Source organism: Podarcis melisellensis (genome assembly GCF_964234715.1).
Source record: "Podarcis melisellensis genome assembly, chromosome: 11".
NCBI lineage: Eukaryota > Metazoa > Chordata > Lepidosauria > Squamata > Lacertidae > Podarcis > Podarcis melisellensis.
The window spans coordinates 34,593,485-34,606,112 of record NC_138543.1 but is presented as its reverse complement, the minus strand read 5'-3'; the positions used below and the strand labels follow the sequence as shown (position 1 = coordinate 34,606,112).

General features: G+C 39.1%; 1 protein-coding gene across 10 annotated transcripts in view; it reads left to right on the top strand.

The window, feature by feature from the left end:
- Window positions 1-12,628, top strand: part of ANKRD31 (ankyrin repeat domain 31) — a 47,326-nt gene that overhangs the window by 17,535 nt on the left and 17,163 nt on the right. For 9 of the 10 annotated variants that reach the window (XR_014172654.1, XM_081929330.1, XM_081929329.1 and 6 more), the window contains 7 exons: window positions 36-301; window positions 598-728; window positions 4,082-4,264; window positions 5,429-5,571; window positions 7,070-7,214; window positions 8,980-9,038; window positions 10,246-11,575. Coding sequence is in view for 9 of the 10 variants with exons in the window: in XM_081929330.1 (XP_081785456.1) it covers window positions 36-301; window positions 598-728; window positions 4,082-4,264; window positions 5,429-5,571; window positions 7,070-7,214; window positions 8,980-9,038; window positions 10,246-11,575 (2,257 nt within the window). In the remaining variant the exon portion in view is untranslated. The remainder of the gene's footprint in view (window positions 1-35; window positions 302-597; window positions 729-4,081; window positions 4,265-5,428; window positions 5,572-7,069; window positions 7,215-8,979; window positions 9,039-10,245; window positions 11,576-12,628) is intronic. The other variant, XM_081929324.1, reaches the window with a different exon arrangement.

Sequence of the window (12,628 nt, the reverse complement as noted above, 5' to 3'; positions counted from 1 at the left end):
TAATTTTGACCTCTTTTATAATTGTTATTTCACAGATTGGCTTTAGTCAGAATATGCATAAATTAGTCCATTCAGACCACCAGAATATTTCCTCTTGTGATAGACCAGCTGAAAAAGGAGATTACATTTTAAAGGATAGCAGTTCATGTGAACAAACTATGCAGGTTGCTTCATGTACATTAAAGAATTCAGCACAAAAAAGGAAGGAACTTACTCTAAATGGTACTGATCCTACTCCCAGTTGTCAGTTTCTAGAAGGGATGCATCAGAATATACACAGTTTTGAGGCTCAAACAAGAGAGTAAGCTAATGGTTTTCATTATTATATAAATTTTTTACAGTGGTTAATGGGAAAGCTTATATTAAATATAACATTTTTACCACTTTGAGATATTTTATATAATGTGTTATGGAAATGGAAATAATAAATAAGTATATCCTGAGGAGGTTAAAAAAAAAGTTTCCATGTGAAGTTTGAGTGAGACTAAATATACAGTTTTCCTTATCCTTTTCAAGAATAATGTTTTAAAATATATATGGACATCATGCAGAGTATAGAGAAATGCATTTGGTAATTTAAAATGTTTTGTTTGTCAGCAGATCTGACACTAAAGATAAGGAAGATGACTGTTCACAGATGGGAACTGTATTATGCCACTTCTTGACTACAGATACAAATACTAAAGTTGAGCAAGTGAGGAAAAGTCAGAGGATTGCCAAGAAAAGAAGTAAGCAGTGTTTTTTTTTATCTTCTGTAGCCTGAAGGACATATGCTTCCCCCCTACTAAATATGTCACTGTGGCAAAGTGTCCCAGTTCATGTTACCATTTCTGGGCATTAACAGAAGCTCTGCGTCCATTGCTATCAATTCTCTGTCTTGTACTGGGTTGGAAGAAACTATTGCAACCGAACGTGGAATTTAATTAGAGCAAGGGACACCTTCATTTTCTAGGTCTAAGCAAGGAGGCTTCACTAGCATTTCCCCTTACTGTACTCAAATCTAAAGGCCAAAGTACATGCAGTTTATGTTCTGCATCAAGCATATGTCTAGTTCGGCCCTCAGTGCTAAGCTCATGATCCTCAATATTACCTCAGGTTTGGGGCAGGGGATAAAATTTGATTCAGTTAAAGGTGAACCTACCTCATTTGCGCTTTTTAAAACAATATGCGATCAAAAAAGCCTTCTTTTGAAATTCACATTTCTCTTAATTTTGCAGTGTTGTTCTCCAATTTATGTGTGCGATAATGCTCATACTAGGGTAAAGTGTACATAAAAAGGCATATATTGGTGTTAGTAATGTACAAAAATGAATTGCAAAACTGTGTGTATTGGGAAAAATTGTGCACAAACATGCATATTAAGAAAAATTCACACTTAAATGCGAATGAATTTCAATGAGGACATTTGACATTTTGTTTTGCAAACTGATGCGGAAATGTGGAGAAAAGAACTTAAGGCTACAAAAATGAGAAACTGAAAGAAACCAAAATTGATTGATTTGTACATCCCTATGCCAGATTCAATTTCACCACATCATCCTTATTGAGTAGAAAGCTTTTAGGGCTTGGGCATGCAGTTTGCTTCTTGGCCATTAGAGCCAGTTCCTATTAGTTTTAGAATACATTTTTTAATTGGAGCTGCATCAGCGTTTGAAATCCATAATCACTTGGTTGGGCATGAAGTATTCATAATGGGGGGGGGGACATGTTTGCCTATATGAGTAGGTGCTGTGGGGAACTTTGTTGGTTGGGAATTTTCCACTGTATCCATTTATATCACACACACACATTTTAAAATATTTAAGGTTGCATATTTACCATGTAGGATACACATACATACTAAAACAGCCTTATGAGTCTGTTTTGCAAATACTACTACTGTCTTGGTTTGTACAATAAATCTGCAAGCATCAGGAATCTGTAATTACAAGTTAAAAGCACAATCCATTGATACATGACGACTTGTTATCCAGCAGAGGACAATGGTTATAGTACTTAGTAACTTTGGTTTGGCAATTGGAAGTTTTGCTTTAATTACCGTACAGTGGTACCTTGGGTTACATACGCTTCAGGTTACATACGCTTCAGGTTACAGACTCCGCTAACCCAGAAATAGTGCTTCAGGTTAAGAACTTTGCTTCAGGATGAGAACAGAAATTGTGCTCCGGCGGCGCGGCAGCAGCAGGAGGCCCCATTAGCTAAAGTGGTGTCTCAGGTTAAGAACAGTTTCAGGTTAAAAACGGACCTCCGGAACAAATTAAGTACTTAACCCGAGGTACCACTGTACATGTATTTATTTAGTACGTATGTGCATGTGCCATCTTGTATTTTTTTTTAATGTGTGGGGCAGCTTATAAATAAAATAAATGTATTTGCTAAAATAAATAAGCTAAATTTGTTGCCTGCTGTTCATGATACCCTTTCAAATGTTTGAAACATTGAGTTTAATATGCATATTGTGTTAAATATGCAACTGAGTTATTTGATATTAAATACATGAATAACATTAGTTGATGAGTTAACTTTTGTATTTTGAATAAATTATTATTTATTTATTAAATTTCTGTACTGCTCTTCATCTGAAGATCACAGGGCAGTTTGCAATAAAAAAAAATGCATATTGTAATAATAAACCATAACAATAACCCCAATAGGTAAATGTCTTCCTTCCTTCAACTTTTATTCAAGAAAATAAAATGGGTTTGTTTACTGTTCCTTTCCATTCAGAATGTTATTAACAATTCAGTTCTAGGCATGTCTACTCAAAATTGAGCCCCAATGAGAGGTAAGGTTTTGCACAGTATTTTTTTTTAAATTGGAAATTGTATTTTTATCATTTATGTGTAAGCCACCTTGAGTGAATTTTACTCATAACCAGAAACACTTTAAATAATATTTATAAGAAAAATACTCCTTGGGTAAGTGAGTATAAGATAATCATTTTTATTCCTTTATTTATTACTCCTACTATACCACAAAGGTCTCAAGGGAATTTACATTTATGTAAATTGCAGCATGTCTCCATTGTCTGGTGTAGGCTATTTTTTGCAGCCATAACACTGTATGCAGTTTGTTCACAATCCCTCTTAAGATATTTTGTCTATGGCATTAGGGACACGTGATTCAGCTCTGTTACAACTTCAGATGTATTTCTGTAATTAATGATACATTAGACCAGAGCTTTCCAAACTTTTCATGTTGGTGACACTCTTTTTAGACATGCATCATTTTGCAACACAGCACCGTATTTTTCAGTCCACAAGACACACTTTTTTTCCTCCTAAAAAGTAAGGGGAAATGCCTGTGCGTCTTATGGAGCGAATGCGTGGTCCCTGGAGCTGAATTGCCCAGGGGCAAAAAGCAGATCGTGCTTTTTTTTTTTTTAAGAAAGAGGGAAGGGGGTTTGAAACAAAGCTGCTGAGCAGCTGATCAGCAAGCAATCAGGAGGGGAGATAAGGGACTCTAGAGATAAAGGAGGCTGCCTGGGAGGGGGGAGGTAAAAGCACATGGAGCCTCAGGATTTTTGCATTGGGTCACCCCAAATTCTCCATCAGACCACATAGCATGTCCATGGCTATAGCCTGCACCATTGTTTCGTAGGGCCACAATGGCACAAAAACGTGGTTAAAAAGCATGGATTGACATGGATTCTCAAGATTTTTGCATTGGGCTACCCGAAACGTACCATCAAATAACATATCATGTCTGTGGCCACAGCATGAACCACAAAAATCATACATCCACTGTTTTGTTCAGAATATTTTTTTTCTTGCTTTCCTCTAAAAACTAGATGCGTCTTATGGTCAGGTGCATCTTATGGAGCAAAAAATACAGTAATTCAGTTTTACTAGCAAACTAGAGGTTAACCCCTTTCTAGCCCTGGGAGGAGTGCAGTAAGAATTTGCATGGCACATCTACGCCCTGCAGCCAACACACTAACATGTCACAACCTACAGTTTGGAAAGCTCTGCATTAAACCATGATTGACAGGAACAAACTAATACGATTAGATTAGACAACAATAAGCAACCTGTAATATTTTTTGCTAATTGCATCCTTTTGTTTTGTGTATATTTCACAGGGAGGCAAGCCACTTGGAACAGTTCCTCTAACTCCTCGTATAACTACATTTCACTATCCAAAATCAATAGAAGAGACAGATTTGGTCAGACATTATTGCACAGAGCTGCTGTGGAAGATGACCTAAATGGTTTACGTGCAATGATAAAAGCTGGTGGAAATGTAAATACTCAGGATTGTGCAGGTGAGCAGAATCCCCAATGTTAATTTCATCCAATGATGAAATAAGAATGTATAATAATTAACTTGAGGAAGGCACAACTTAATACTAAGCATGTTTACTTATCATGTGTTCTGTGATATGCTAGTTTTACAGTATAAGTAAGTGCTTAGGGCTCGGCCTGTAATTTGTGTTAACTACCATTTTGTGAAATGATAGTTAACACAAATCATCTACTGCTCATTCCAGGAGAAAAGGGGGAAACTGGTTAGTGCATGAAGGGGTTCAGATCAGAGAGCTGTGTTCCTAGACTCAACTAGGTCATGCCCCCACCTCCGATAAGGGAGGAAATGAAGCTTCTTCTCTTTCCTTTCCTCACCCTCTTTGTGCCATGTACCAAACCAGGAAGGACATGTCTGAGCTTGCTGCAATCTCAGATCTCATACTTGAAACTATAGTCTGTATTGTGTATCCAAGTGTATTCTACCTGTGTTCACCTAGCTGCTGCTTGGATCAGCACATGAATCATACCTTTGGATTTTGTAAGTAAAACCTTTTAAACTTACTTAACAGTGTGTGGTCTGTTCATTTTCTCATTACTTTCCTGATGGGCATGTGGAAATATGCCTTCAGCAGCTACTGCCTATCTTTCAACCTCCGGAATTTGAAGGAGAAATGTGGGAGGGGGTGTCTGAATGCTAGGATGTTTACAAAGCACTGTTCGAAAGCACCATGGTTTGGTCTTAAGTCCTAATAATCAGGGCTTTAAAGGGAAGCATCACCTGATATCACTATGAAATCAGGTCATTGACGGTGGGCGGCCCCAGCCACCTGTCAGCTTCAGTCTGTCCGCAGTTGGGGAGATAAAGATTTGGCCCTCTGGCCAGAAAACTTCCTTCACTTTATTTGCACAGACCTTTTGGTCTGTGCTTGAATGTCTCTCACAGAATTAACTGTCTGTTGGCACCTTTAGCCACCGTAGCAGTTCTAAGATATACAATACGTTGCTAGTGTTCCATTCTTCCCCTTTCCACTACCTAAATCCTCAAAAACCAGTCGTAGTCTCCAGGAGGGGAATGTTTTCTGGCCAGAGGGAAATGTAAGTCATTAGAAAATAATCCTATAAAATATACGGCCTAAATTCTAAGAAAGGAACACAAAAAATAAGGTTTTTTTTTGATGCCACAGGTTGGACTCCACTGCATGACGCCAGTCTGGCTGGATTTTGGTGGACAACAAATGAGCTTTTAAAAGCAGGAGCTGATGTTAACTGTAAAGGAAGTGAAAAAATAACACCATTACATGATGCAGTTAAAGGTGGTCACTATAAGGTAATGCTTCTGTATTTGAAAATACGTTGCAATTTATCTTCTACAAAAAGCCACAAGGAAAGCCATTGTTTTTCCTTCTTAAAGGCACAGATGCTATTGTTTTGGGGTGCTGCTGCAGTGGAAGCTGCCTACCATGAAAAACCATGTGACAAGGACCAGGAGGCAGAGATTAAAATAGGGAAAACAAAGATTTAGAGGCCAGGTCTGGTCCATTTGTTTTTATATATGTATTGGTTTGTCTGCAAAAAATAATAATTAGAGAGTAGCCCATCCCCAAATAATTTCTGGGTATGGAAAGTAGTTATAAAGAAGCTTTGTTATCTCCTGTTTTGAGCTCTTGTCTTGCACCATCTAGTGGAAAAAAGTAAGAAATAACTGTTTGTCTTGATTTTTCAAATGCTTGAGAAGGTCCAAGAGTTCTCGTATGCAATAAAACTTCTGCAAGATTTGCCATCATTTCTGTCTGAAGATCTGTTTAGCTGTGGAGAGTCCTTATCTGTCTAAAGCTGTTCCCAAGTACTGGGAGTCTTTAGTTCGCTTCATTATATTTAAGAAATGCCCTTTCCTTTCCTTTCCTTTCCTATCCTATCCTGTCACGATTGGCATTCCTTCCTTCTTTGCATGTATTTTGCTAATTTTATTATAATTAACTGTACTGTACTTAGAAGATTGGGGGGTTATTTATTTTAGACATTCAGTAAGACATCTGTGGAATGTAAACATAAACTAAATTGATCCTGTTTGTCTCTTCTAAAAGAGCTTACATATTCCATTTGTCTTCTGAGGTGGTATTCAACTGAGTTTCACCCAGAGTAAACCCACTGAAATTACTTGACCTAACTTAGTCATATTCATTAATTTCAGTGGGTGTCCTCTGAGTAAAACTCGGAATACCACCTCTACTGTATTTTACAAAAGTTGTGTGAGTTTATTTATGACAGTGTTGTAACCGCTCCTTTTTTTGTTTTTGCTGACAGTGGCAACGATGTTTAAATTTGATTTTAGGGATCTAACAAGTCAGAATGCTGCACAAGCTTAGTGGTGTCCAGAGCCATGGAATGTTGAGAATGTCAGTCTTCAGGGACAACCCCCTCCCAAGTACATAAGTAGTAATAAAGTGCTCAGGCCCCAAAACCAACTCCTTTCACATTATAAGTGCAGTGCAGGAAGGTTTCATGAAGATGAAACAAAAACCTGTGGTTTTTTTGCTGAAACCTCCTCCTTTCTTCATCACGTTTAATAAGTACTCTTGTTCCAGGCTGTCTGAGCCCCAGACAGAACCATTTCTGTTAGGGGCTGAGGATGAGCTGCAACATTTTGTTGCAGGGTCCTACTTCCTCATATTATATCTGTAACTACTGTATAAAAATGCAATGAGCAGCAGCGACTTTGACTTTTAGTTGCTGTGGAGCGACACCTGGGGCTGTTCTGTATGATGAGTGAGATACGGAAAGAGTGAAAGCGTTAGGAACAAATGTTGAAGCATCTTTACCTCTAGGTGGCAGAGTTACTGCTTTGGTATGGAGCTGATCCACTGTTCAAAAATGAGAGAGGGAAGAGTGCTTTAGAAGAAGCAACTGACATGCGTATGAGGAAACTACTTGCAAGTTTTATAGCTAAATCTAGAAGAAGGTCAGCATCAGGTAAGAAAGAGCTATATTTAGATTGACACTCATTCACAAAGGAACTACAAGAAATGTTTTTACTCCAAATTTGAGATTTGTTCTGTATGCAGATAGGACTTTGTCAAAATAGCTTCACCAGAGCACTGGAATATAACAAAATGACATATGTATACAGTATTTGTGTTTTGGATTAATTAAGCAGGAATTGCTGTCAAGTGACACAGTCAGTTTTACAATATATAGGGCATGCATTCTTGCAAACTTCAGTGGAAGCAAGATGTTTTTCTTAGCATTTTTAATCTTACAAATCTAGTAATGTTTTCTTTGAATTTTGTTGCTCTGTGGCAAGCATCAAGCTGTATCACACAGCTCCTCCAGTTATGGGTAGCACTTCTAATTTTTGGTAAAGAAAAATCTGATCTCAAATTCATATTCATGGAATAAAAAAAACTAATGTAAAATTGTTGAACAAATCTTGAACTATGATGAAGTTCTGAAATTGGTGTATGTATTGAAGGTAGCTAGAACCATACATTGTAAGTGTGAAGCAGCTGTAACATTTTATTTTGATCTGTGCAATTTTGTAACGTGCAAAGATCTGACACATTTGATTCATTTGTTCTTTGAAAGCTCAGCAATGATTGGCAGAATAACACTAGAGCAAAACATGGCATCCACATTCAACAAATAGCCCCCAAAACTCCCCTCCTTCTGAGTCTTGAATGTCCACAAATAGGATGGCTACCAACAGGCGCTTTCCAAGCTTGAGAGTCGCAAAGGTCATCTTGCATGGTGAGGGTCATTGTGCAACAGCAACGAAGTAGGGCAGCCAGCAATTTAACAAAGCCATGGGAATATTTAAGACTGAGGGCTTTAATTAAATAATGCCCTGAGCTCCACCCTTTGTACAGCTGCTCATCATCTGAGCTAACACAGTTCAGGTCTACTCATGAGGAGCAGCCTGCCTCTCAGATGGGTACTGTGCCATATAGTCATTGCCCTGTCTTGGAGCTTCATGAGGCAGCATGAGGATTTGGAGATGGCTCATTCTTAATCTCCACTTCTGAGTTCTGGTCTTGCTGTGCCAATGTCCAGGGGTCCCCAGTGCCAAAGGACCTGGGCTCAGCATCACTGTCATCACATCCTGTCTATTCCTCTGTTACAGTCTTCAGAGAGGGCTCTGGGTCCTCTTTCACAGAAGCCTCCTGCTATGGGAGCATGACAAATGTCCATGTCAGAAGAGTTCAGCCGGGGTAGGATAATTACAGAGGGACAGAGTTATATTTTTCAGCCAGACTAATTTGCTGGGGCTCTTCCCATTCTGCTCTTTCTTGCTGTGTTGCCTCCTTTGATCAGAGGTTGTGTAAGAACCAACCCAGATTGTGCATGTGCTACTTAGTTCTTCCACAATGAAATTATTGTTGTTTAAGAAGAGGTTTGACAGAACCTTTGGGTGACAGCTGATGCAATATTTAAGAACAGAGCTCAGAGACCAGCCTACTTCCATTTTTGCAATGAAAATGACTGGTGTACAGCACATATCAGTGACCTGCATGGTCATTCAGCTGTCAGTTACTATCTCTATCCCAACTTCAGACAAGCTATCAGCTGTTTCACATTTTTAAAAAAATAAAAAAATCCAGACACTCATTAATTCATAATTTTATAAATGTATTTTTTAAGAGGAAAACTTAGAGAGGGCTTTTTCTAACAGTTTTTGTGTGTCATTAAAAATCAGGCTTAAAAAAGCAGATCCAAATATCTTCCTTGAATGTATTTTTAGCTGAAAGAGTTCTAGAAGACCCAGTGAGTGACCAAAGTAGAATTGAGAGCCAGCCTAAGGTAAAAGTTAATAATGAATTATCAATACAAGTGAGTAGTGAAATATAATAGCCAAGGTATTTTATTGCAGAGGTTTTCTGAAGTGCTCTTCAAGGTCCTAACCATAATAATTACTGGTAGTTTCTAACTAGTAATATCAAATGCATTCAACCAGAGACACTGCCAAATTTGAGGGTGTTGTCTGTCACTCCACCTCACCCCCCAGCCTGGCTGCTCTGCTCTCCTTCCTTTGGAAGGAGAAGGGGATGCCACTTACCTTAAATGTACAAGGTAGCCAAAGGTTGTTTACTGGTAATTCTTTATTATTACTCTTTAAAAGGAAGGATTCCCACCACTTAAATCAGCGTGAGTGTCTCTACACCCATTGCCCCCACCTACACTTCTTAGAAGAGCTTCAGTTCTGGAGGCAGCATGGCGCTGAAGCCGTTCCAGAAGTGTGGCTAAAAGGAAGCAGCCAACCACAGTTTCTGGAGCTGAAGCCCTTCTAGGAAGGCCTTTTTAGAAAACTTAGGCAGAGGGAATGGGCATCGAGAGATCTGCACTGTGGTGAGCTATGCAAGGCTCTCTTTAAAAGGTTTAAAAAAATAATAAAAATACGGGGGGAACCCTTGGCTACCTTGTACAATGGTACCTCAGGTTAAGAACTTAATTTGTTCTGGAGGTCCGTTCTTAACCTGAAACTGTTCTTAACCTGAAGCACCACTTTAGCAAATGGGGCCTCCCGCTGCCGCTGCGCCACCACCGCGCAATTTCTGTTCTCATCCTGAAGCAAAGTTCTTAACCCAAAGTTCTTAACCTAACTACTTCTGGGTTAGCGGAGTCTGTAACCTGAAGTGTCTGTAACCTGAAGTGTCTGTAATCTGAGGTACCACTGTATATTTAAAGTGAGCAATCGCCCCACTTTCCTCTCCTCTCCCAAGGAATAAGCCTCCTCAGCTTGCTTGTGGGTCCCCTTAGCTGCATGGGGTCCTCTAATTGCCACAGGGCTACAAAGTTGAACCCTTTTGTCTTGATCCAGCGGCACTACGGCATTTATTTAACGTAGCGTGGAACTGATTTTTGATTGTCCTGCGGTAACTCACAATCTTTTCTTTTCCCTATTGTTATCAAAACCCATTCATGTGAATAAATATTGGTTGGGGACTAGGAAATATATCCTGGCCATTATTTCTGTTTCTCTTCTCTTATCACTGTTTTGCTTTTCCAGGCAAAAACATGCTCGGGTGAAAGAGTTCACCATACATCTAAGGAAAATACTAAGGTACTAAAGCAACAGAGGGTAAAGTCAGAACCAAGTAAGAGAAAAAGGACTTCACAAAGAAATTATGTTTCCAAAATGTGCAATAGTTGTTCACTAGTGAACGCTACAACATTTGAAGGTAGATGTCTGGTTTCAAAGGCAAAGCAGTCAGTCAGGGGAAGACCACCATCTTTGGGAGCATCAGGTGACAAAAGAAGAATAAATGGCCAGAGGAAGGACATTCAGAATGGTCCTGCAACTGATCTTACATTGGTCTCAAAAAGAACAGTTGGATCTTCAGAGTATCACCAGTATAATTCGAACAGAAGTTGTGAAGCTGAAGAAGACTGTAACAAGGCAATGGGGTCAGAAATTCAGCGAGAGAGTGACTCTAATAATAGTATTGATGACTGTCTGTCAGAAAGAAAAGAGGCTCTTAAAAGCACTGAACTGGCAGGAGCAACAAAAGATCAAGCAACTAATTCCCATGCTGTCACATCACTGAATCCTGTTGAAGAAGAATCTGCTATAGCTTCTGAAACTGAGGTAGTAAATGAACCTAATTTGGATTCTACACACTTCTTATGCAAAGATATCGGTTTGCCTTTGCAGGAGGACAGTCAGTATGCAATGAAACATAATAAAAGGTCTAATAGTCTTAAAGTTGTTACTTTAGAGGACAACCTTCATACTGCTGAAAAGAAGCTTGTCTGGACAGTAAGCGAGGACATCATTATTCTTGCTTCTGAGAAAAATAGATCACTAGACCAGTATATGCATTCTGAAAACTCTGTAGATCAGAGTAATCTGGACAACCATAGTTTGGGGCATGAACTGGGTGTGAAAGAGCCTTTATCTATAGCTGAATCTGTCTGTTTAGAAGAAAACCCATTCAAGTCAAAAAACCCAACCATCTCAATGTTGCAAGAAATTGAACTTCTCAGTGATTCAGATTGTACAGTCCTTTCTGAAGAATACAATTTAAATGCAGGCCAAAACCCAGGTGAAAACATCTCTAGAGCTGATGGAATCTGTAATGAACAAGCAGTTCATGTTTGTATGGAACTATCCTCAACAATTTCACAGAGTATTAATAGAGTTGGTGTTTCTGAAAGTCCCAGCACTTGCAGCTTCAGTGAGCAAAAATGTTTAACTCCTCCTGTTCATGAGGGCATTATGATGGGAAGAGCAGAAGGAAATGTTGGGAAATGTTGCTTTGAGAGAACAGGAAATGGTAGTAGGACTGAGAACAACACAGTCCTCCCTTTACAGATGCTGGACAAAGGCCCATTCCAAGGTAATCCATTCAGAGAAGATAGAGAGATTGCTGAAAATGCAGTGATACAAAAGGAGAGGTGGAGAGAGAGAAACTGACATACGTCTAATTTCCATTGTGATTATTTTTAGTGCAGCATTAACATTGAGGTAGTTTTATTATATTTTTTATCATTTGTTGATAATCCAAACCCTTGAAATTATTAATTGAAGGGCCGTGTAAAAAGGATTCAAATCAATCTAATTATTTCATTTATTTATTTTAATAATTCTTAAATTACAGTTGTTTCTAAGCAGGAAATTAAAATATATCCCTGATTCAACAGTGAAAAAGAGTCTTGAGTCTTTGAAATACAGAAATTGCACCAACCAGCCAGCTGTTGGCTGGTGAGAAGGGATTGTGGGGCAAAAGGTACCCCAGTTACCATCCCCAAATAGCTGATAGGTGCACTTATGGCTTTCAAAGAAAGTGTAAAGTTCCCCTGTGAAACCTAAATGCAATTAATCTTACGCGCATGGTGAGGCTAATTCCTGTCCATTTCACAGATCATCTTCATAAGATTCCTTGTAGTAAGATATGGTAGTAATTTTTAAAATGATTTTCTGCAATGAGTTAAATTAGTAACCTATTCTCCATTAGGGTTACCACTGCATGTGAAAACAGTTGGCCCCAGTTGAGCACCTTAGTCAAAATTATGGCATTCTAAATTAGCACAGTGAAATGTTTGCCGGGTTCACACCTCACATTAAGTCATTGTTAAAATCAACGGGTTTAACATGAACAAACAGCATGCAGGTGCTTCACTCCTGTGTCTCCATGCTTTCCGGAAACAAGCCATGGTCTGATTTGTCACGTCATTTGAACTCAGGCTTGTGGTTTGTTTCCCCAAAACAAAGCATGAACAGTAAGCCAAGAACAATGTTTAGTTTCTTCTAATAGTTTGGAGAGAAACAAGCCATGAGGTCAGGTTTGGGTAGCATGAAAAGCCACCCAGTGGCATAGCGTGGGGGGTGCAGGGGGGGCCGGCCGCACCGGGCGCAACATCTGGGGGGAGCGCGCTCGCACTCGCAGCTC